Here is a 25,656-nt window from a genome sequence, read left to right on the forward strand (position 1 = left end):
AGGTAGTATATGAAGCTATTTTTATCAAAAAATCATGGAAAACAGAGAATCTTGCCAGAATTATAAAACAGTAAAGGAGTGTGTTATTTGGGAAAATATTCTAACATTTCCTATATGATATTTCTAACTGGTTTGAAAGAAATATGTTCAAAATAAGGAACACATATTACTACAATAACAAAAAAAAAACTGAATGCATCCTATTTCAATTTTGCTGTAGTGTGATTACATAAATTGGTCTCAGTTTGCCTGGTTTAAAGATTGGCAAAACAATCAACCATTCCCTCACAATTGCTTAAAGATAAATAGGGAGCTGAATGAGCTAGTTAAAAACCAGCCTGGCTGAGCAGACAGGAAAGCTTTTCACTGAGCACTTCCATCTAGTTTATGAGTGTTTTGCTGGATCTCTGCAATCTAATAAGTTCACGAAATCTTTCATTGAATGCTGTTATTCCCTTCAACAGGATGTTCTTGCATGTCTTCATTCAAAATGAAAAAAAGGAATCACTTCTTTCCATTACCCAAAAGTATACAGCTGTGACCTTACCATGGCCAATTTTATTTAAAGATTTCTCCTTTGGGACAAGAAAATCACCTAAAATGAAGAAGAAAATTAAAATTAGTAGATTTCTGACCACTGGCTGAGTAAGACATCTTTCTGTCAAAGGATTTTTGACTTGCCAATTTCTCAGTTGGGAAAATAAACTTCACAGTCACCTCTCCAGCTTTTGGGAGTTTCATCTGCTATGTATATCTATCCCTATCCCCCAATCATATGCAGAATTTCTTCAACTAGCCAGAAAGGTAGCTTTCCATTCTTTAATTAACAATGAATTAATGCAGTAAAGTTCTGGGAGTAGATTGAATATGAATAGCTTGTGTTACAATACGGAGAAAGTGAGGACTGCAGATGCTGGCGATCAGAGCTGAAAAATGTGTTGCTGGAAAAGCGCAGGAGGAAGGTGTGCCAAGCAGGCTAAGATAAAAGGTAGGGAGGAGGGACTTGGGGGAGGGGCGTTGCGAGTGCGATAGGTGGAAGGAGGTTAAGGTGAGGGTGATAGGGCGGAGAGGGGGTGGGGCGGAGAGGTCGGGAAGAAGGTTGCAGGTCAAGAAGGCGCTTATGAGTCTGAGGGTTGGGACTGAGATAAGGTGGTGGGAGGGGAAATGAGGAAGCGGGATAAATCTGCATTCATCCCTTGTGGTTGGAGGGTTCCGAGGCGGGATAATCCAGTCAATAATAGACTGGTGAGACTGATGACAGGGCTGGGGAACCTGCTAGAGAAGATACTGAGGGTTCAGAGCCCCAACGCCCCTCCCCCAAGTCCCTCCTCCCTACCTTTTATCTTAGCCTGCTTGGCACACCTTCCTCATTCCTGAAGAAGGGCTTATGCCCGAAACGTTGATTCTCCCTCTCCTTGGATGCTGCCTGACCTGCTGCACTTTTCCAGCAACACATTTTTCAGCTCTTGTGTTACAATACTGAAAGATGTGCCTATCTGTCTGATGGAAGTGACAAACAATTGAACAATAATCAAGAAGTTCAGTTACCTTTATTTAACCCTATGTTTTTGCAATGTTTTCCACCATGGAGTCACTGTCAGGATCCAGGCCACAGTACAAACCAGTCCAGGAATTTCCAGTCACAAATGAGGTGAGCAGTGGTTTTATTTTGGGATGGCCAGAACCGGACTGAACCACGATGCAAGTTACAGGTAAAACCAATTAAATCCAGTTCCCTCGCGATCCCAAATGCTGTCTGCCAGCCCTGAACCAGGATACCCACGGAGGACTGAACCTACCTCATGTACCCACCCGATGACCACTGCTGGACAATCTTTTCCTGAGGGGATCCTGAAAATGGGGTCAGACAGACCCCAGCATTTCACCTTTTGAGACTGGCAACAAGACATCAAAAACTCCAGGGGCAAATGCCTAGCCCTTGCTTTAACTGTTGAAATGTGGCCAATGGGGAGTAATGTGTCTTTAATGTTACCTCGGAGCTTATGTTGGGAATCGACATGCTTTCATCCTATCAAAAGGAAAATCTACTAATATACACTGACTCTTCATTGTGCTTTTAATATGATCCACGATTTTGGAGCCTTGTGAGAACACTGAAGATTTTTAACCCCAAGGGGGGCAGCGTTATAGTAATGCTATTTTGTTCAATCACTCTGACAGTTATCAAGATGTTCGGCTCATGCTGATGAAACTGATACTGTTTCTAAAATAGTTGGCAATTTGATGCAGCTGCCAAGCAGGCAGCCTTACACCCCAAACTTCTGATCCCATTGGGTCCCTAGCAAAACCCAGTTAGACACCGGTTAAAACTTCTGTGTTCCATGGTGAAGTTGCGCAATTACATTTGAAAATCACACATTATTTATATGTTTTTTAAGAAATAGTACAGCCTTAATTACAAGAAAGACCAATCACATATAATAAGGTGACATGATTTACAGCAAGTTAATCCAATGATAATTCCTGGGAAAGAGTTCTAAATTACAAGAAAAGTCCAATCAGCTGTAATATGGTGACATGATTGACAACAGGCTAATCCAATGGTAATTTCTTGGAAAAGAAATCTTAGTTATGTAAATTGTCATGCTATGGTAGGAGTTCAAGGTTAGTTCGAATGGTCAATTAATGTGTCACTATCCATTTTATGAAAACTCTATTGTCCTCTTATGTTAGAATTTCAGCTTAATTCTGCAAATCAGCAGCACAAGTTCACAGGGTTCAATCACTATTCTCAGTCATTTTATAGTATTCTTTTAAATTTAAAAGACATTTTGTGGTTAATAAAAATCTACATATACTTGTTGCCTAAATTCAAATTTTCGATCCTCACTGGGACATGCACAAAATCCCAAGTTTAGGCATTACTCATGCTGTTAGCCTGGGCTAACAAATAACCTTCATTCCACATATTAGGAAGGCAAAAAATTAAAAGACATGTGCTAACTCTCCACTTAAAGTGATCACATTGCAGTGACTTCTTTTTGACATTAAATATACATTATACTGTGAACAGATGAATCAAAAGATGACAGATAGCTGTTATAAATCCTCATCATTAAACATCAGGGCATTATTTACTGTCAAAGCAGAGATATGAAAAATGACTACATAAGTAAAGTACTGGGGTCAGCAGTGTTTTTCGGATGATATTCCAAAATAAATCTTTGTAAAACGTTTCCTTTCTTTTCCTGAAGCCAGAGACATAAACAACAGATGCGTATACTGGCACATTGTAAATCCAATGCATGGCACACCAGACTGTACTGACAAGAGTTGGCAGCTATGGTTTGCTGTATTCCTAACCTCAGCCCTACACCTCAGAGAGTTACCAAGTAGAGGCCATGAGAGTGGGAAAGAGCCATTGCTGTACAGACCTCATCACATTCGAGGCAGTGGTTACAGAATGTCAGGTTGAGGTAAGGAGAAAATCTGCCAACTCCTCATCTACAGAAATAAAAACGGGGATAAAACACATCTTAAAGAAAGGAGGTAGTTTTTTCACTCTAAAATACTGAGATACAGTATAAATTATCAAAGGCATGAACTTGAATCTTCTTCCAGCATCCTTTTAGTGGTGCAATCCACACAATAGCAGCTTGCATATATAGATGTGCTTCCTCATGCCGCGTCCAGTACTTTTGCTGTGCAGCTTAAGTTTGTGTCCTCAGCACCAACCCTTCGACCACTGGAAAGGACTTCTCTTTATTTACTCTATTAAAACCATTCATGACTTGAACAGCTCCCTCCCCTCTTAACATCGTGGCACATGCTTTTCACATGACACAATGGAGAAAAATAATCAGATCACTTAATTTAGTTGTGGTGGTGGTGAGTGGATAAATATTGACCAGTGCACAGGGAGGTCTCCCCAGCAGATAATCTTGATGTTCATTGATAAAAGAATCTCAGGATTAAAACAGTGTTGCAAGTTAGTTACATCTTACTCTTAGCAGATAAAACTTAAAAATAAATGAACTGGCCACACATTTCACAACCATTTCCAGGATGTTACTGATGGCCAATATGCCTGGGAACATTATAAGTGGCACTGCGGCTTAGTGTTATGTGATTTGTTTCAATATGCAAATCAAATACATGCTATTTTTTTCTCTTATGAATTAACCTGAAACACAAATGGCATTCAGCTTTACCTTTGCTATCAAACACTCCTTCTTCAAAAAAGAATCGAACTTTGTCCCCGCTAGTCAGGAAGTAATCTTTGCTCCCCTAAAATAAAATGTTGCAACAATTAATACCAAGTGCCCAACAAAGCAGAAATTCTTATGAATGATCCACTATCCAATCCCAACACACTTGCTCACATGTATTTTTTGAGGCCAAGCAGGAGTACACGAGAGTAAGAAAAAAATTAATGATTATAACGAGGTCAGCCAGGTAGGCCTCATAGAATATGAGTTCCCTGATTATGGCTGTTAATCTGGTCCAATCGGGGAGCCCTGATTTACAGTGATAAACAGGAGTGTCAGAGGTTCAGTCCACTCTGACAGCTGGCTCTGAGGGAGCTGGATCAGTGTCAAGGACTTTCCATGTGTCAATAAACAGTGACTTGATGATGGGATAACAGCCTCTGTGGAATTATTTCAGTGGCAACGAGAGATAAACACACTCCTGAAAAAATTCGCTTGCAACAGTCATCTTTGTGTTGGGGTAAGCATTTCTGGTATCTTGCTGTAATTTGGGAAACTTGACTCATTTGATCCTGCCATTGAAGACTTGCCCCATCAAGACTGGGCCTCAGCGTTTTACGACAGTAATTGAACCAGTTGCTACTCATAAGAGACCGGAACTGAAGTTGTACCCTTGATCTGGAAAGATTTCCTGATATAGGTTCTCAGTCTAGCTAAGGTCTTGCTCAAACTTAAGAGTTGGAGTTCAGAGCGAATACATTTATTTTTGGCCAAATGACATTGGGCAGATGAAAAGCAACAATTAATTCTTCTTACAGCTTGTGAACCCGCAGCTTTATTGGTTATTAGGAGGCACTAGATACTAAAACCTTTCAAGAGTTGACAGATTTAGCTAAGGACTATTATGACTCCAAGCCTCCTCCAATTCTGAGACGCTATTGGTTTTATTTGGCATTCTGAGAACCGGGGAAACTAGTTTGGGAGTTTTGACTAGATTAAGATGGCTGGCAAAGGCATGTGCCTTTGGTTTAACCTTTCGTGAGATGCTGAGAGACTGTTTGGTATATGGAATTAATAATGTAACCATACAAAAGCCCCTAATAGCTGAAGCCCAACTGGACTTCAAACAGAAACTATAACTGGCTTTATCATTGGAAAATGTGGCAAATGGAGCATATGAGTTTCAGGATGTTTGGATGGCAGTGGATACCTTCGCCAGTCTGAGCCTGGGAAACAACACCTGAGTGAAGGCAATTGCGTAGCATGAACATAGAACAGTACAATACAGTGCTTCGGCCCTTGATGTTGTGCCAGCCTTTTATCCTACTCTAAGATCAGACTACATACCCTTCATTGTACTAACTTCCATGTGCTGATCCAAGAGTCGCTTAAATGTCCCTAATGTCCCTGACTCAGGACATTTCTGAACAGACGGACTCTAGGTCAGCCCACAGCAAAACCCCAAAACAAAGCCAAGCCATGGTCAAATGGTTAACATTTTTTTCAGGATCCAGGCGAGCAAGCCATTGCGGTTGCTGCTGGTATGCAGACTCAAAAGACAGCAAAATAGTCCCACTAACCTAAATGGAGTAAGAGAACTCATAGGCCAGTATCCAGGTGTGCACACCCTGCAAAGTCCACCTACATCTGGTTTAGAACAGTTAAATTGCTTAGCAAAATCCAAATCAGAACCAGTCAAAATAAATGTCTGTTAAATAGTCACCCAGTTCTAATGGAGGTCTTTAACAAAATTCGCTCTGGTCTCCAACCCTTAAGTTTAAGCAAGATCTTGGTTAGACTGAGAACCTACACCAGAGATCCTTGGCACATTAATGGTACAACTTCAGTTCCGGTCTCTTATGAGAAGCAACTGGTTCAGTTACTGACTGTGTAAAAGGCCCGGGCCCAAGTTTGATGGGGCAAAATTGGTTGAGAAGATTCACCTAGATTGGATTGACATTTTTCAATTAGAAAATGGCTGCCTGAGTGATACCCTAATTAACCACCCGGACATTTTTCAGAAAGATCTAGGGATTCCCAAAGGAACCAAGGCCACCTTACATGTTGACCAGGTAGCAATTCCACAATTCTGCAAGGCCCTCCGACTGCCACTTGCCTTATGGTCAAAAGTAGAGACAGAAATCGAAAGGCTAGGAAGCAAAGGAATTATAAAACCAGTTCAGTTTGCTCTCCTTCAAGAAGCTGGACATGAGCCATTTGTACTTGCAATTGCAATTAGATGACAATTCCCAGAAGTACGCTATAATTAATACCCATTAGGGTTTGTACCAATAAACGAGACTGCCGTATGGAATATCATCAGCCTGTCCAATTTTTCAGCAGATGATAGAGAACATTTTACAAGGTTTACCCCAGGTTGCCACTTATCTAGATGATTTGCTAATAAGGACCACCAATAAGGAGCACTTAGAGAACTTGGACATAGTCCTTAGATATTTCTCCCAAGCAGGCGTATGCCTTAGGAAGGAAAAATGTGTGTTCCAGTCACCCTAGGTGTTTCATTTGTTGAAAGTTAAAGTGAGGGCAATCAAAGCAGTCCCAGCTTCCACATCTGTACCGGAGCTTAGGTTTTTCCTTGGCCTCTTGAATTATTATGGAAAGTTTATACATAATCTGGCCTGCACCCTGACACCTTTGCATCAGCTCTTAAAAAAAGAGTCAGTTTTGGAAATGGTTGCATAGCCAAGCTATAACTTTCAGGGAAGTGGAGAAACAGCTATCACCTCTAAAGGTGTAGCACACTAGGATCCCAAGCAAGATCTGTTATCAACATGCGATGCCTCCCCATACAGCATCGGGGTAGTATTAGCCCATAGGTGGCCCAATGGAGAGGAACATCCAATAGCATATGCATCCAGGATATACACCCAGATACCGAACGAAGGTTTGGCAGTTATATTTGGAGTCAGAAAGTTCCACCAAATCTTTATGGATGTATATTTGTAATAATAATGGATCACAAACTCCTTTAAGATCTACTTAAAGAAGTCAAAACAGTGTCACCCACAGCTTCAGGTTGAATTCAGCAGTGGGCTCTCACACTAATTACAGATTGGAACACCATCCAGAAGGCCAAGTAGCAAATGCGGATGCATTGAGCTGCCTCCCACTGGCACATAGACCACCAATGGTATGACCACTGGAAGAATCCATAATGGTTTTAAGTTTTCTGGACACACTTCCAGTCACAGCTGACAATATCTGACTTTGGATGCAGAAAGATTTGGTTCTGGCAAAGCTGAAACAGCTGGTGGTCATGGCGGAAAACCAAAGGGGTTTCAGAACCAGAACTGAAACATCTTTCAACCTTGAGAGACCAGCTTATGGTAGAGGACGGCATATTATTATGGGAATCATGAGTGATTGTCCCAAGCAAAGGTCACCGCCAGATACTGGCTGAACTTCACCAGGATCATCTAAGGGTTTCCAAAATGAAGATGCTGGTGTGAAGTTATGTCTGGTGTCCGAATTGAATGCAGCGTCAGGAGTGCCAATAATGGCATCAGAAATGCCGATGCTGGATATAAGACTCTGATAAGCAAGAGAGATTGTTTACTTCAGCGAATGAAGTTTGGTGTAGGAACTATAGGAATGGCCCTGCATGGATAAGAAGCATGTTCGATGTGAGATCAGGTGCAGTGATGTATAAAGTATGGGTCGATGTGACAATCCTGAACAAACATGTGGACCATAGAAAAGCTGCAACCTCACAAACAGTGAGGGAGCAAAACGTGCCCAGCTCCTCAACAGCATTTCCAACTGTTCCAGAAACCATGGGTTCTCCCTCTCCATCAAGAGTTGAAGATACCTTGGAATCTGAGATGGACATGGCAAATGTCACCACCTCAATGCCTTTACCACCTAAAGGGAATGAATTTCTTCCTAGATTCTCCAGGCACAAGAGGCGAGCTACTGTGCATTACACACCGCACATATCAGAGGCAGAGTTGAAGGAATCTGACCAGGTGCTAAAGCACCCCAGGAGAAGCTACAAATAAAAATGGCCTATGTCCTCACACTCAAAAGGGCAGCTGGTCCTCGTAGAATATGAATTCCCTGATTGGGGCTGTTAATCTGGTCCAATCAGAGAGCCATGGCTGACAGATAAGAACAGGAGTGTCGAGGAAAGAAAACAAAAAGAAAAAAAAAGAACAGGAGTGTCCTCCCTCCAATTCTATTTTGATTTAGTCCCCACCCTCCCACTCACTGTTTTGATCACACAGCACTGCCCTTTGATGTGAAGGGCAGTGTTTGTCACTGGCCACCCGGGTGTTTTCCTATCTTCCTGGTGGTGGAATTTGAATAAAGATTTGTGCACTTTGTGTCTTCCACTGTGTCTCACACCTGCACACACACACCATGGGTGCTGGTGAAAAAAAATAAGCACTACTGCACTTAGGTGGTGAGTGTGGGGGTTAAATAAAAAAAATAAATAAATAAACAGGGACCCCCTATCCTCCCCCTCAAAAAAAAAGAACAGGAGTGTCCTCCCTCCAACTCTATTTTGATTTAGTCCCCACCCTCCCCCTCACTGTTTTGATCACACAGCACTGCCCTTTGATGTGAAGGGCAGTGTTTGTCACTGGCCACCCGGGTGTTTTCCTATCTTCCTGGTGGTGGAAATTGAATAAAGATTCATGCACTTTGTGTCTTTCACTGTGTCTCACACCTGCGCACACACACACCATGGGTGCTGGGGAAAAAAAAATAAGCACTACCGCACTTAGGTGGTAGTGTGGGGGTTAATGGGAAAAATAAACAGGAATGTCTGTTTTCCTATCTTCCTAAAAAAAAGAGAGAAAAAAAATAAAAATAAAAATAAAAATAAAAGGCATTTGAATAAAGATTCGTTCACTTTGTCTCTTTCACTGTGTCTCACAAAAAAAAAGAACAGGAGTGTCGAGGAAAGAAAAAAAAAGAAAAAAAAAGAACAGGAGTGTCCTCCCTCCAATTCTATTTTGATTTAGTCCCCACCCTCCCACTCACTGTTTTGATCACACAGCACTGCCCTTTGATGTGAAGGGCAGTGTTTGTCACTGGCCACCCGGGTGTTTTCCTATCTTCCTGGTGGTGGAATTTGAATAAAGATTGGTGCACTTTGTGTCTTTCACTGTGTCTCACACCTGCGCACACACACACCATGGGTGCTGGGGGAAAAATAAGCACTACCGCACTTAGGTGGTAGTATGGGGGTTAAATTTTAAAAAAAGTATAACCAGGAGAAAGGGCAGAAAAAAAAAGGAAGAACAGAAGTGTCCTCCCTCCAACTCCATTTTGATTTAGTCCCTACCCTCCCCTTCACTGTTTTGATCACACAGCACTGCCCTTTGATGTGAAGGGCAGTGTTTGTCACTGGCCACCCGGGTGGTTTCCTATCTTCCTGGTGGTGGAAATTGAATAAAGATTCGTGCACTTTGTGACTTTCACTGAGAAAAAAAAACAGGATGGTCCCCCTTCACTGTTTTTGATCACACAGCACTGCCCTTTTGATGTGAAGGGCAGTGTTTGTCACTGGCCACCCGGGTGTTTTCCTATCTTCCTGGTGGTGGAAATTGAATAAAAAATTCGTGCACTTTGTGTCCTTCACTGTGTTTCACACGTATACACACACACCATGGGTGCTGGGGATAAAATAAGCACTACCGCACTTAGGTGGTAGTGTGGGGGTCAAAAAAATAGAAAAAAAAATAAAAATAAAAAATAAATAAATAGGAGTCTTTGCCCTTTGAGGTGAAGGGCAGTAAAAAAAAGAAAAAAAATAAAAACAGATGATCCCTTTGATGTGAAGGGCAGTGTTTGTCACTGGCCACCCGGGTGTTTTCCTATCTTCCTGGTGAATTTGAATAAAGATTTGTGCACTTTGTGTCTTTCACTGTGTCTCACACCTGCACATACACACCATGGGTGCTGGGGATAAAATAAGCACTACCGCATTTAGGTGGTAGTGTGGGGAAAAAGAAAAAAAAAACACCTTATTTTGGCAAATAAAAGAAAAAAAAACAGAAGATGTGGAGTGCATTATTTCTCCCTCCAACTCTATTTTGATTTAGTCCCTACCCTCCCCTTCACTGTTTTGATCACACAGCACTGCCCGTTGATGTGAAGGTCAGTTTTTGTCACTGGCCACCCGGGTGTTTTCCTATCTTTCTGGTGGTGGAATTTGAATAAAGATTAGATTAGATTACTTACAGTGTGGAAACAGGCCCTTCAGCCCAACAAGTCCACACCGACCCGCCGAAGCGCAACCCACCCATACCCCTACATTTAGACCATAAGACCATAAGACATAGGAGTGGAAGTAAGGCCATTCGGCCCATCAAGTCCTGAAATTTGAATAAAGATTTGTGCACTTTGTGTCTTTCACTGTGTCTCACACCTGCACACACATACCATGGGTGCTGGGGAAAAAATAAGCACTACCGCACTTAGGTGGTAGTGTGGGGGTTAAATTTAAAAAAAAGTATAACCAGGAGAAAGAGCAGAAAAAAAAAGGAAGAACAGAAGTGTCCTCCCTCCAACTCCATTTTGATTTAGTCCCCACCCTCCCCTTCACTGTTTTGATCACACAACACTGCCCTTTGATGTGAAGGGCAGTGTTTGTCACTGGCCGCCCGGGTGTTTTCCTATCTTCCTGGTGGTGGAATTTGAATAAAGATTCGTGCACTTTGTGTCTTTCACTGTGCCTCACACCTGCACACACACACCATGGGTGCTGGGGAAAAAAAACAAAAAAAAAATAAACAGGAGTATCCCTTTGATGTGAAGGGCAGTGCTTGTCACTGGCCACTCGGGTGTATCCTTTCTTCCTGGTGGTGGAAATTGAATAAAGATTTGTGCACCTTGTGTCTCTCACTGTGTCTCACACCTGCTCACACACAAAGAATAAGAGAAAAAAAGTAAAAGAAAAAAAAACAGGAATGTTAGACATCCTGTTCACTCTGAGAGCTGGCTCTGAGGGAGCTGCACCAGAGTCAAGGATTCTCCATATGGAAATATACGGAATACTGAATGGCCCAGTCAGAGTGGATGTTGGGAAGATATTTCCATTGGTAGGAGAGACTAGGGCCTGAGGGCATAACTTTAGAGTAAAGGGAAGACCTTTTAGAATGGAGATAAGGAGAAACTTCTTCAGCCAGAGAGTGGTGAATCTATGGAATTGATTGCCACAGAAGGGTGTGGAGGCCAGGTTATTGAGTATATTTAAGACTGAGATAGATAGGTTCTTGATTATCAAGGGTTATGAGGAGAAAGCGGGAGAATGGGGTTCAGAAACTTATCAGCCATGATTGAATGGCGGAGCAGACTCAATGGGCTGAATGGCCTAATTTCTGCTCCTATTGCCTTATGGTCTATTTGTGGAATCTCCTCCGCCAATGAGTTATTTAAGTGCCCTCTTTTCCTTTCCTTTTACATTTACCTCCAGTCCTCAATAGAAAGTGATGATGTGGAGTTGTGTTCCATCACATTCTGCTCATTTAATTAGGATTCTAGGTAATCCAAGATGGAGAACAGGAGAATATTGTGTCTGTAAGAGCTGCTCCTTTTTTAAGGTATTTTCAATGTTGAAGCTGATTTTCTCAAATTCTAGGAGCAGTATTTACTGTTGGATAAAGTGATGCATTGTTTTGGAACTTTGGAAAAAAATTAGATCAAAACAGCAGCACTTTAAAAAGCAGGAAGAGAGACAAAGCAGTGACCATATGGGAGGTGAAACAGAGAAGTAAACCCGCACAGCTGTCTGAGCCAGAAGTGAACTTGCACGGTTGACTGCCTCTGCTGTTTGGTTTCAAGTATAATAACCAAGGGCTTTTCCCTGGGGTGGGAGTATCCAAAACTAGAGGGCAAAGGTTTATGTTGAGATGGGATAGATTTAAAAGGATCCTAAGGGGCAACATTTTCATGCAGAGGGTGGTGCATGTATGGAATGAGCTGCCAGAAGAAGTGGTGGAGGCTGGTACAATTACAACATTTAAAAGACATCTGGATGGCTATAACAATAGGAAAGGTTTAGAGGGATGTGGGGTGGGTGCTGGCAAATGGGACTAGATTAATTTAGGATATCTGGCTGACATGGATGAGTTGGACCGAAGAGTCTGTTTCCATGCTGTACATCTCTATGACTCTATAACTTGAAAACAGACAAGGCAACAGTTCTCGCAACCAAGAGAGCAAAGTTGAAAATACAAGTTGTACAGCAGATACAATCCGAAGACACACACACAACCTGTGCTTTAAGTTGTTTCGATGCTTGCGTTGTGAATTCAGTGTGAAGGTCTTTGGAAATATCCATCTTATCAATAATCTCTAATATCCGTTTTCTCAGGGAGTCGCATTCATCTTCTGTGAAAAATCCTTCAATTTTAACAAAGCCATCTTTGCTGAGCTGAAGATGAAGGAAAAAACAGCAAACTTTAGCAGGCAAATTGGATCAGAACTTGCTCTTATTAACCTCTTTACTAATGGTCAGCTTAACCTGCTCATTTTTCAGTAAGATAGTTACAGGTACAAACCTGGTTAGGTTACAATTCAGCGGTGTTTAGCACATTATCTTACCTATAGCTCAATGCAGTACTGAGGGAGACACTCACAAAGCATACCAATCAGATCTTCAAATCTGCTCTGCCATTTAATAAGATTACGGCTGATCTGTTTGTGTTTTGAATTCCACATTCACATCTACACCCAATAATCTCTAATTCCTTGGCCTAACAAGAATCTACCGATGTCTACCTTAAAAATATTCAATGATCTCACCTCCACTGCTTACTGAGGCAGAATCCCAAAGTTGTTGAACCCTCTAAAAAAAATTATCCTCATCTCTGTCCTAAAAGGGTGACCAATTTTAAAACCGTGCCTCCTTGTTCTGGATGCACACACAAGAGGAAACATCCTTTCCAATTCCACCTTGTCAAATCCATTAAAAGGATGTTATTAAATTGGAGAGACTTCAGAGGAGATTTACCAAAGTGTTGCCAGGAATGAATGTTTGAGTTATAAAAATAGGCTGGAACATTTTTTTACTAAAGCAGAGGAGGTTGAGGGGTGACTTATCGAGGCTCATAAAATCATGAGGAGTACAGATAAGCTAAATAGCATGGGGCTTTTCCCTAGGGTGAGGAGTTCAAAACTAGGGAACGTATTTTTAAAAACAAAAGCAATGTAGCACAGGAACAGGCCCTTTGGCCTTTCAAGTCAAGAGTGTGGTGCTGGAAAGGCACAGCAGGTCAGACAGCATCCGAGCAGCAGTAGAATCGACGTTTCGGGCAAGAGCCCTTCATCGGGAATGAGACCCTTCAAGCCTACGCTGACACATTTTGCCCTTCCATATTAAAAGTGTCTTCACTTACAGTATTTGTATCCCTCTATTCCCTTCCTATTCATGCATTCACCCAGGTGCTTGTTAAATGCTGCTTTGTGTCTGCTTTCACCACCTCTTCTGGCAGCACCTTTTAAGTTGAGGACAGCAGTTGCTCTCTCTCAAATTAAATTTGAAATTCAACCCTTTTGTGCATATACTCTGAATTGAGCATCAGGGTTAGGTGAAGTTTAATGTGGAGAATATTAGCAAGCTTTAGGCAAAGCATTCCAGAATGGCAGAAGCAAGAGGTTGAAGATTTTGCCACTGATGATGTAGTGGAAAGAGGGAACAATGTATGGTAGACCAGAAGAGCAGTGGGAGGAGGTAGAAATGTTGCATAATCACACATGCTGTAGTTTTAACCAGCTAACTGATATCTCTTTCTTGGAAAGTCCACCAAAATTCTTGCCTGGGTACCAATTCTTTCTCTTAATACCTTTTTTATTCCTGCTGTTTGACAATTAATTTATCTGATATGATTGAGAGTTTAGAAACAGTCCATATAAGGGACAAATACATCCCCTATCAAGTTAGTAAGCTAAGATCAAAATTTTCAATTAATAAGCAATCTGGAGTGTTGGAAGCTGAGGGGTGACCTTACAGAGGTTTATAAAATCATGAGGGGCATGGATAGGATAAATAGACAAAGTCTCTTCCCTGGGGTGGGGGAGTCCAGAACTAGAAGGCATATGTATAGGGTGAGAAGGGAAAGATATAAAAGAGACCTAAGCTTTTTCATGCGGAGGGTGGTACATGTATGGAATGAGCTGCCAGAGGAAGAGGTGGAGGCTGGTACAATTGCAACATTTAAAAGGTATCTGGATGGGTATATGAATAGGAAATGTTTGGAGAGATATGGGCCGGGTGCTAGCAGGAGAGACTAAATTGGGTTGGGATATCTGGTTGGCATGGACGGATTGGACCGAAGGGTCTGTTTCTGTGCTGTACATCTCTATGACTCTATGACGTTGCAGGCACTCGCCACCCTTTGTGTGAAAGACTTGCCTCATATATATCTTCTAAACTTTCCCCTTCACACCTTGAACTTGTATCCCCTAATAATTGATTGCTCCATCCTGGGAAAAAGCCTCATACTTGCCACTCTATCCATGCGTCGCCTCACATTTGTCCGTCTGCCAAAACTCTATCTGCCATTTTTCTGCTCATGCCTCCAACTGATCTACATCCTGCTGTACCCTCTGACAATCCTCCTCATTATCCACAACTCCAGCAATCTTTGTATCGTCCACAAGCTTACTAATTAGAACAGCTATGTTTTCCTCCAAATCATTTATGTAGATCATGAACAGCAGAGGTTCCAGAACTGATCCCTGTGGAACACCCATAGTCACAGCCTTCCATTCTGAAAAATATCCTTCCACCGCTACCCTCTGTCTCTATGACTAAGCCAGTTCTGTATCCATCTTGCCAGCTCACCCCGATACCATGTGGCTTTACCTTTTGTACTAGTCTGCCATGAGGGACCTTGTCAAAGGCTTTAGTGAAGTTCAATGCAGACAACATCAACCATTTTCCCTCATCAATCATCTCCATCGCCTCCTTAAAAAACTCAATCAAGTTAGTGAGGCATGACATCCCCCACAAAAAAAATACTGTTTATCGCTAATAAGTCCATTTACTTCCAAATGCTTATAGATCTTGTCCCTGAGAATCTTTTCCAATAATTTCCCTCACTGACAGGCTCACAGGCCTGTAATTTCCTGGATTATCCCTGTCACCCTTGTTAAACAGTGAGACAACATTGGCTATTCTCTAGTTCTCTGGGATCTCACCTGTGGCCAAAGAGGATATAAAACTGTCTATCAATGCTCCAGCAATTTGTTATCTTGCCTCCCTCAGTATTCTGGGATAGATCCCATCATGATCCACAGACTTGTCTATCTTAATACTTTTTAAGATGTACAACACCTCTTCCTTTTTAATAGCAGCTTGGCTTTGAAATTTGACACTGAAAGGAGAAAGTTTTAAAAAGCATGAAGGCCAAATTTTGTATACAGAGTGGTTTGCGTGCTAAAATAACTGCCAGAGAAAGTGGTGGATGCAGGTACAGTTACAACATTTAAAAGACATTTGAATAGGTACTGAATACGAAAGGTTCAGAGGGATGCAGGCCAAACACAGGCAAGTGGAACTAGTTTAGCTTGAGAACATGATCGACATGGGCTAGTTAGATCAAAGGGCCTGTTTCCATGCTATATGAGTCTATGAGCGTGTTTGCAGATTTCAGTGGAACCAGTGGCAGGTGAACTACAGTTTGCAACAGCAATATCATGGGTAGGGGCAGGGAGACAAAATTAACTACAGTTTCTGCTCTAACTTCTTATTCAATAATCTCTTGCAGATGGGAAGTGAACCTGAATGAACAGTGATATAGTTCCATATGAGGATGGTGCGTGGTTTTGGAGGGAAATATGCAGGTTTGATGCATGTTCCCATGCATCTGCTGCCCTTGCCCTTTTGGGTGGGCAAGGGCGTTGGCATGGAAGGTGCAGTCAGGTAATGGTTTTGGACTGACATAAAACAAAGCACTGGGGATGCTGCAGATCGGTAACAAAAACAGAAACTGCTAGGAAAACTCAGCAGGCCTGGGAGCATCTGTGTAGTGAAAGAAGAGTTAATGTTTAGCATCGAGGAATCATTCATTATACTGAAAACAGCTGGGAAAAGGTGGGTCTTGATGCTCTTGATGGGAGGGGAGAGTGTGAAAGAATGAGACAGATAAATGGAGATGGTGCCCAGAGAGAGAAAGAAATAGAGAGAGAGAAGGGGAGAGAGAGAAAGAGAAAGACAGAAGGGATGCAGGGAAAGGGTTTGCTGACAATAAGTCAAGGGAGAAGTTAATGCTGAATTGGTGATAACTAGGACTGTGAATAGTTGAAAATGGTTGGCTGTGCTGGGAGCAGCCCTTACAGAACAGGATCTGGGAGTGTGGGGGTGAATACTAAACATGGAGAAGGGTGTTCATGTTCTGAAATTATTAAACTCAATGTTGAGTCCTGAGGTCTATAAGCTACCTAAGTGGAAGATGGAGATGTTGTTCCGCCAGTTCGCATTAAGTCTCACTGGAGCACTGCAGTAGGCCTGAGGTACAAATATTAGCATGGCAACATGGTAGTGTATTGAAGTGGCAGTCAACTGAAAACTTGGGGTCATTTTTACAGATAAAGTGGAGGTTTTCAGCAAAGCAGTTACCCAGTCTGTGTTTTATCTTCCCAATGTAGAGAAGACCACATTGTGAGCAACGAATACAGTAGACTTGATTGAGTGAAGTGCAGGTAAATTGCTGCTATACTGGCAAAGTGTGGCTGGGCCTTGGATAGTCAGGGGTGGGGAGATAAACAGGTAAATGCAACTGCATGGGCAAGTGTTGTAGAGGCATGGGGAAGTGTTGGGAATAGAGAAGGAGTGCAGAGGCAATGCTCTCTGTGAAATGTTGAGAAGGGGAGGGCAGGGGGATAATTGTCTGATGGTGGCATATCCCTGGAGGTGGTGGAAATCGTAGCCAATTATCTTTTGGATGCAGAGGCTGGTGGAGTGGAAACCGAGAAGAGGGGAACTCTATCTGTGCTGTGTGACAGAAGGGACGGGGTGAGAGCAGAAGTGCAGGAAATGGGTCAGATACGGCTGAGGGCTCTGTCAACCACATCCATGGGCAATCCTTAGTTGAGGAACATGATGAAGATTTCAGAGACTTGCCTGTGGAAGGTAGCATTATCACAATAGATGTGACGGAGATGAAGAAACTGGGAGAATAAAGTCCATACAGTAAGCAGAGTGTGAGGACACACAGTCAAGGTAACTGTAGAAGTTGGTAGGTTTGTAGTGATATCAGTGCCCAGCCTATCCCTGGAAATAGAAAAAGAGATGTCAAGGAAGGGAAGGCAGGAGTCAGAAATTATTCAGGTGAAGGTGAGGAAAGGATGGAAATTGGAAGTAAAGTTGATCATTTTTTTCCAATTCTGGATGAGAGGAGGAAGCAGCACAATCATGTCATCACTGTACTGGAAAAAGAGAAGTGGGAAGGCATCAAAGTAAGACTGGAACAAGGAATGCAAACATAAGCCTTTGTGAGAGATAGATGGTACAAACAACTGCTACTGCGCATCAGTAATACAGAGTGTGAATACTGAATGTGCTGGATGGAGTGCTAATCAGAGCAGGCTGCTTTGGCTTGAATGGTGTTGAGCTTCCTGAGACTTGTTGGAAATGCACTGATCCAGGGAAGTGCAGAGCATAGCATCACAATCCTGACTTGTCCCCAGTAAATGGTGAACAGGCTTTGTGGAGATAGCAAGTGAGTTGTTTGCCACAGAATTCCCGGCTTCTAATCTGTACTTCTAAGGGAAGTAATTATTTGGCTGGACCAGGTCAATAGTAACCCCAGGATGTTGATAGTGGAGGATCCAGTAATGTTAATCCTTTTTGAAGTCAACAAGATGTGTTCAGATTACTTCTTGTTGGAGATGGCTATTGCCTGACACTTGTGTGGTACTTGCTATTATCCCCCCCCCCCCCCCCAAAACCTGAATATTATTGAAAGTGTGTGCTTATGGACACGGACAGCTTCAGTACCAGAGGAGTTGCAAATAGTGCTGAACATTGTGCAACCATCAGAGAAAATCTTGTTTCTGATCTTATAATGGCGGAAAAGACACTGATGAAGCAGCTGAAGATGGATGCATCCAGGACGTTAGCGTGAGGAACACCTGCATCATTGTCTCAGAACTGAATTGTCACCTCTCCATTGGAGCGATTTCCCTATGATTCCAATTGCCTCCAGTTTTGCTAGGGTTCCTTGACACCATATTTGGTCAAATGCTGTCTTAATGTTTAGGGCAGTCACTCGCAAGTCTCCAAATGAGTTCAGCTCTTTTGTCCATTTTTGGACCAAGGCTGTAATAAAGTCAGGAGCAGAGTGGCCCTGGTGAAAAACAAATGGAACATCTACTGGAAAATAAAACAGAGAACTGCGGATGCTGGACATCTGAAACTAAAAGGAAAATTGCTGGCAAAACTCAACAGGTCTGGCAGCATCTGTGGCAGGAAAGCAGAGTTGGTGTTTCGAGTGTGGTGACTCTTCAGCATTTTTTGCCAGCAATTTCTGTTTTTTTGTGAACATCTGCAGACTGGTTATTACTAAGTGTCACTTGATGGCAGTCTGAACAACTGTAGGAATTGGCCAGGTTGAAGTTGCCCTGTTTGAATTGGACAGGACATTCCTGAGCAACTATTCACAATGCTGGTGTGATGCCACATTGCTGGGTGTAACTGTTCTGGGACAGTTTAGCTAGCTGTACAGCTTGTTGCGGAGCACAGTTCCTTCAGTACTTTTGTCGGAACTTCGTTGGGGTTCATTGCCTTTGCAATGTCTAACGCCTTCAGCTCCTTATCAGTGGAGTGAATCGAACTGACTCAAGACCTGGTTCTATGAGCTCAGGAGGATGAAAAAAAAGATCCATTCAGCAATCTGGTTGAAGGTGGTTGTAAACCACAACGTTACGATTTGCGATGCAGTCCCGTATAAAATGGGAACTAAATTCTGTGCTCTCAATCTAACTATATCGTTTGAATCTAGAATAACGTAAAATTAATCTGTTAGAATGTAATTTAACTCCAGGACAAATGTGGATTCAATGTGATACATTTCATAATGTGATGGTAACAGAAAAGCAAACCACTGAGCATGTTGGGAATCTGAAATACAAACAAAAAAGGTCTGAAAATATTGCTGGAAAAGCTCAGCAGGTCTGCCTGCATCTGCGTAGAGAACGCAGAGTTAACGTCTCGGGGGTCTAGTGACCCCAAAACATGAAAATATTCAGTCTGACAGCATCAGATCACTTTTTGGAAAGATGACCTCTCCCAACATCGTCCTGAAATCTGCTTGAAATCTTGTCATATTATTGTCTGGATTTCCCAGCTTCGCGTTATATGCCACACTGTCCGAGCCGCGGCATTGAAACAGACTCGATACATTTTCTGGTAACAATGCAAAAATAAAGCGTGAAGGTGAAACGGTCTTCCCAGGTACTTTCTAAAGTTGGCGAATCCCTTTTGACGGGCAGAATGTCACTCACCGCTGCTCTGAGGTCGACGCTGCCCATGTTTATTTCCAATCGGTTCGCTTCCAGGAGCAGAGCAGCCAAACTGAGAAAGAGAAAAGGTGAAAAGGGCAAAGTTCGGCTTACCTACTCCACCCCCCGCAAGGAGTTGACACGTCACTCTCACAAACTTCCTGCCACATCAAGTTTTATTCCAAAACTATGTTTCATTCAGAAAAAAATTAAATATAGTCTCTGAAGCAGTTCTGTCCTTATACAGTAGCATATGAAGGGACAAACGTTAGAGTTTGATTGCATCACAGGCATTACTCACTTGTACAAGATTATATTCACACATATTTAAGGCATCGGGAGAGTTCGAAAACTGAACGGATCCCCATTTAACTTCAGCAGGAAGATCTCAGACAGTGGTCTTTCCCCACTGAGCCTTGGTGACAGCTGCCCCAAGCTTTAGTGCCTCCCTCAGCATTTAGTCCTGGACCTTGGAATGGGCCAATCTGCAACACTCAGTCTAGATCACGCTGAGCAAGAGGATTAAACTGCTGTTAGCTTCAACCAATGTCCTTCAAAGGGATTGTAAATTTGTGTAAAGATTAACACTACACAGCTGTAGTGGTATGATGCCGAAACAAGTATTTAAACTGGGGTTCTGTTTACCATGCTGAACCAAAAGAAAGGCTACACATTGAACGGAGAGAAAAAAAAACAAGCTGATTGGTCATTAATTGAGGTCAGTCGTTTGCGAATACTGGATAAGAAACTTTTGAAAAGTTACTTTGACTTAATTCTACGCCCCCAGCTTCTAACAGGACAACCATGTATCTGTTGCTGCCGGAAGATGGCGTACGAATACGAACAGTGAACAAGCTGCTGCCAAAAACACAGCCTGGGGGTAGTGATCTTGGAGCATTATGACATTGGGAAACAGTGCAAACTAAAGGCCCAGGAACAGGAGAACTCTGTCCAGACCACGATTGAAATATTGTCTTCTATAAGGACAGGAGTAGGCCACTTCTTGTGGGCCTGCTTTTTGTCTAATTTCTTTTAATACCTCTGGTTAACAATCATTTAGCAATTTCATAATTAAAATGAATAACTGACATCAAGTGCATTTGTGGAATATCTATCACTCTTTGCCAACAGGTGGAATCATCTCACTCCATTCTTAAAGATCTGGGTTTTTTTTGGGTGTATCTAATATACAAGGTTCCCCATGGGAGACAGGTTAGCAAGGTTAGATCTCATGGAATACAGGGAGAACTACTCATTTGGATATACAACTGGCTTGAAGGTAAAAGACAGAGGGTGGTGGTGGAGGGTTGTTTTTCAGACTGGAGGCCTGTGACCAGTGGAGTGCCACAAGCATCAGTGCTGGATCCGCTACTTTTCATCATTTATATAAATTATTTGGATGCGAGCATAAGAGGTACAGTTAGTAAGTTTGCAGATGACACCAAAATTGGAGGTGTAGTGGATAGCAAAGAGGGTTACCTCAGATTACAATGGGATCTTGATCAGATGGGCCAATGGGCTGAGAAGTGGCAGATGGAGTTTAATTCAGATAAATGCAAGGTGCTGCATTTTGGGAAAGCAAATCTTAGCAGGATTTATACACTTAATGGTAAGGTCCGAGGGAGTGTTGCTGTACAAAGAAACCTTGGAGTGCAGGTTCATAGCTCCTTGAAAGTGGAGTCACAGGTAGATAGGATAGTGAAGAAGGCATTTGGTGTGCTTTCTTTTATTGGTCAGAGTACTGAGTACAGGAGGTGGGAGGTCATGTTGCAGCTGTACAGGACATTTGGTTAGGCCACTGTTGGAATATTGTGTGCAGTTCTGGTCTTCCTATCGGAAAGATGTTGTGAAACTTGAAAGGGTTCAGAAAAGATTTACAAGGATGTTGGAAGGTTTGGAGGATTAGAGCTATAGAGACAGGCTGAACAGGCTGGGGCTGTTGTCTGTGGAGCGTCGGAGGTTGAGGGGTGACCTTACAGAGGTTTACAAAATCATGAGGGGCATGGATAAGATAAATAGAAAAGTCTTTTCCCTGGGGTCGGCGAGTCCAGAATTAGAGGGCATAGGTTTAGGATGAGAGGAGAAAGATATAAAAGAGACCTAAGGGGCAACTTTTTCACACAGAGGATGGTGCGTGTATGGAATGAACTGCCAGAGGATGTGGTGGAGGCTGGTACAATTGCATTTGGATGGGTATATGAATAGGAAGGGTCTAGATGGATATGGGCTGGGTGCTGGTAGGTGGGACTAGATTCATTTGGGATATCTGGTCGGCATGGAGGGGTTGGACCGAAGGGTCTGTTTCCATACTGTAGATCGCTATGACTCTATAACTCTGAACAATCCTGGGAACCATGTGGAAATATTTTTAGTTCAAATAAATGTAACTGTAATGTGTGCAATTTATCGCACACTTGCCATGATACAATGAGGACAATGGTCCCCTAGTATTTTAAACCCAGTCAAAACTGGGTTTAGAGGAACTTCTCAAAATATGAAATCACTCATACTTCACTTGTTGCAGTTTGAATAAATTGTGATGCATGTTACCTATCTTCTCTGTGAATGGTTAGTATTCCTTATAAAAAAAGATAGACACATTCTGTGTGACCATATGTGCAGTCAGTTAGTCTGAATCAACAAAAACCTGAAAAGGAAATACACTTACAACAATTCTCCACTTAGTGCCTGGTTTTATAAACTGTTTGATGTCAGACTACCAACAAGGAACTAGAGCAGATCAGAAATTTAGAGACTTGATTGTTGGTTTATGTTGGCCTCAAAGTGGCAGTACGTTGTACAATTGATCATAGTTTCACTGTGGTGGAAAATTGAAAATTCAAACATACATCCTATATCAGCCATTAATTGTGTTGGAAAAACACATTTGAAGGCAAAGAGTGAAAAGATAATGATGGCTATGGTCTTCATGAGTGATTTTTGTTCTATCACAAGGTCAGAATGTCTGTTTCCTGACAATTAGTTCAGCTCCATTTACTACTCCTGTAATAATTAGCTAACCTGTACCAATCAACAACAGGATTTGGATAGCAGTCAGGCTTGGGTTTGACAAATGGTAGATAGTGTTGGATGCCACGTAGGGGCCAGTGTAAGTCTCAGTGTAAGCCTAACCAACAAAGGTTAATCTTTGAGGAGAAAGTGAGGTCTGCAGATGCTGGAGATCAAAGTTGAAACTTTATTAACATGTAACAATACCAGGCTGAATGAGAGGTGTATGTTTTATTCAAAATCTTTCTTTCTGTGATACAAAAGCTGGATTTAGTTCTAATTAGTTGATTTCTTTTCATATATCCAGAATCTTTACTCATGAGGTAACAACTTCTTTGGAACTAACCTACTAATATCTGGTGCTTCTTGTTCTAACTACCACCCATCTTTTCTCTTACTTCTAAAGGAAGTGACTCAATAACATGTGGCTCTATCACAAGTCCATTTAACTTCAACATTGGGCATTGTCCTATTTCCACTGGGAGTTTTTCCATGTAGTTTCCTTGAAGTTCCAGCTGAGATAATTGGCTGAGCTTTGAGATCTTCCCACTTATGCTTGAGATTAAGTTGTTGCTCAGCTTCAGAGTCATGAGCTTGTTACATTTGAAAAGCTGATCTGGTAAAGTTTCTATTTTATTGTTCCCCAAATCCAAATTGTATAGATTTTTGAGATTCCCAACATCATTTGGAAGCACAGAAATATTGTTGCTGTGTAAATCCAAGTAACGCAGTTTATCAATCGTGAAAAGGACTTTTGGTAAAACCTCAATATGGTTGTTATTTAAGTAAAGATACTCAAGCTCCTTAATTAAATTAATAGTTGCAGGAATAGTCTTGATCATATTGAACCAGAATTTCAAACACGATAACTTTTGCAAATATTGTAAATTGGAAACATCCTCAATTTTGGTAAGATTGTTACCTTTAAGATCCAAAACTTGAAGATTGGATAAGGCATATGTGGCGGTTGGGATTTTATCCAGTTCACAGTTGTGAAGTTCAATTTGGGTAAGATTGACCATTTTCTTTAAGATACTCAGACTCGAGATCTTGGTCTTATCATTATGAATGCAAAGTTTCAGCAGATGTAATGCAACATCGATGATGGTGGAGGGTATTTTAGAGAGACTTGTTTTTAGGTACAGGACTCTCAGAGAGCGAAGCCCCTTCATGGGTTCCAGTTCCACAGCTTTTTTCTCAATTGCTAGCTTTCCAGTGAGATACAATTCTTTGAGCTCAATCAGTTTGTAGATCCAATCAGGGATTTCATCCCGACTCACATATTTAACTCCCAACTTCTTTATTTGATATTTCAGCCACATCAAAGCAGATGGTGTAACTTCAGTCACACAGTGTGAGAGCCAGATTTCCTCCAAATGCTCCAGCTGGGTTATTTTGTTGGATATTTTAACATTACTACAAAGTTCAAGCCTTAACACCTGTAATTCTGTAACTTCATAGACAGACTCAGGGATTCCTGATAGCATGAAAAGATACAACTCATACTGGTCTTTCTTCGTTTTTGTGACATTTTGCTTCACCTTCTCCACCGTCCAATCGTTATTTAAACTTAATAATTTTAATTTTTGCTCACTCACTTCTGAGAGGAAGACTGTGAGACGTTTGGAGTATAGAGTGTCATATTGATCAATCAAATGTAACAAGAAGGCAAAGTCATTTGATACCTCAGGGATGTCACTGAACTGGCTTTCAACTTTTTTCTCAAAGGAGTAACTTCTCAAAGGATTTCTGAAAACCCAACATATTGTGTGGATGCAGAGGATCCAATAAATAATCACTAAACCTAGATACAACAGGGCCATTTTACTAACAAAACGGGCAGTGCTATAGGTACAATCAAAAGCCTTGTAATAAACCAACTTTAGTGCATTGGGTTCACACAGATTATTAAAGTCAACTACATAGATATAGGCTGGAAAGTATCCAATGATAATTAAACAATGTATTGTTTTGAATAATGTTTGTCCAGCATATAATTTATAAATTGTGTCTTTCTCTTCAACATGAAGTCTAAATTTCCTTACTTTCTCAAACAAAGCTTTGGCTTGCTCTGCGTCCTTTTTGTCCATGGTTGAGGCAGATACTGAAACATTTGAGTGAATACGTGTGGGAATTTTAGCAAGAGAGGAATCCCCTTTAATACTGATTTCATCCTTGTCATTTTCACTGGGTTTCTGTGATGTTACCATTTCTTCCTGTTCTCTGGAATCTACACAGACTGCTGTGGATAGTGCTTTGGTTGTCCAAGGTGACTGAAAACACTTTTGAAGGATGTCAAGAAATTGTTGCAATTTGGAACTTGTTTTAGGATATGTGAAACAGAAGTTACTGCAGATAATCAGGACAACTGTATGGAATAAAATTAGATAAGAGAAGAACCTGGTAAACCAGGGAATTTGACTGTAACACATTTGATTGATATACCAGTACTGCCAAATGTACAATTTTGTAACCCTTCCATTGTGAATAGAAATAGATGGACTGGGTTTTGTATGCTCATCTGGATTGGCACTAATATCATCTGCTTCTGGAGTATTTTGCAAAATTGAACTTGTCTCATCTTGTGTGTTTTGTTTGGCTTCATCATTCTCACTGAGGTGTGGCAAACAGAAAGTCTCATCCATGTAAAGTTGAATACTACAGCCAAAGATAGCCAAGAATAACATGATAATCGTCAGATAATCCATAAAAGTGTCCCACCAAGGTTTGAAGACCCGGTAGGCTGGTTGCTTGTCTTCCAAAATTGAAACATCACTGAGCGAAAACATACCTGAAATAAACACAAAAACTTCAAGCAATATTTGAAACATACATTTTGTAAACATTTAGGTCAAGGGTAGCATTGTGATGATATTACTGGACTAGTAATAATAAAATTGCTAATACAGGTGGGACTAGTTTAGTTAGACATTATAGTTGGCATGGACTGTTCAGACCGAAGGGTCTGTTTCTATGTTGTATGATTCTATGACTACAAGATGGA

General features: G+C 41.6%; 2 protein-coding genes across 4 annotated transcripts in view; both read right to left on the reverse strand.

The window, feature by feature from the left end:
• phyhd1 (phytanoyl-CoA dioxygenase domain containing 1) overlaps positions 1-20,093 on the reverse strand; it is a 33,451-nt gene extending 13,358 nt beyond the window's left edge. For 2 of the 3 annotated variants that reach the window (XM_043720368.1, XM_043720366.1), the window contains exons 1-5: positions 19,945-20,065; positions 19,647-19,716; positions 12,415-12,573; positions 4,173-4,248; positions 548-595 (exon numbers count right to left, since the gene is read on the reverse strand). In XM_043720368.1, coding sequence (XP_043576303.1) covers positions 548-595; positions 4,173-4,248; positions 12,415-12,573; positions 19,647-19,673 — 310 coding nt within the window. In that variant the 5' untranslated portion in view covers positions 19,674-19,716; positions 19,945-20,065. Of the gene's footprint in view, positions 1-547; positions 596-4,172; positions 4,249-12,414; positions 12,574-19,646; positions 19,717-19,944 lie in introns of all 3 variants that reach the window. The other variant, XM_043720367.1, reaches the window with a different exon arrangement.
• Positions 20,094-22,870: 2,777 nt separating this feature from the next.
• LOC122564613 (volume-regulated anion channel subunit LRRC8D-like) lies at positions 22,871-25,441 on the reverse strand. The gene has a single exon (XM_043719703.1). The coding sequence runs from the start codon at positions 25,439-25,441 to the stop codon at positions 23,024-23,026; it is 2,418 nt and encodes an 805-aa protein (XP_043575638.1). The 3' UTR covers positions 22,871-23,023.
• Positions 25,442-25,656: the final 215 nt, after the last annotated feature.

Source organism: Chiloscyllium plagiosum, chromosome 30 (assembly GCF_004010195.1).
Source record: "Chiloscyllium plagiosum isolate BGI_BamShark_2017 chromosome 30, ASM401019v2, whole genome shotgun sequence".
NCBI classification, from domain to species: domain Eukaryota; kingdom Metazoa; phylum Chordata; class Chondrichthyes; order Orectolobiformes; family Hemiscylliidae; genus Chiloscyllium; species Chiloscyllium plagiosum.

Excerpts from the sequence above, each read along its gene's own strand:
- LOC122564613 (XM_043719703.1), bottom strand. The coding sequence starts at position 25,441 with ATGTTTTCGCTCAGTGATGTTTCAATTTTGGAAGACAAGCAACCAGCC.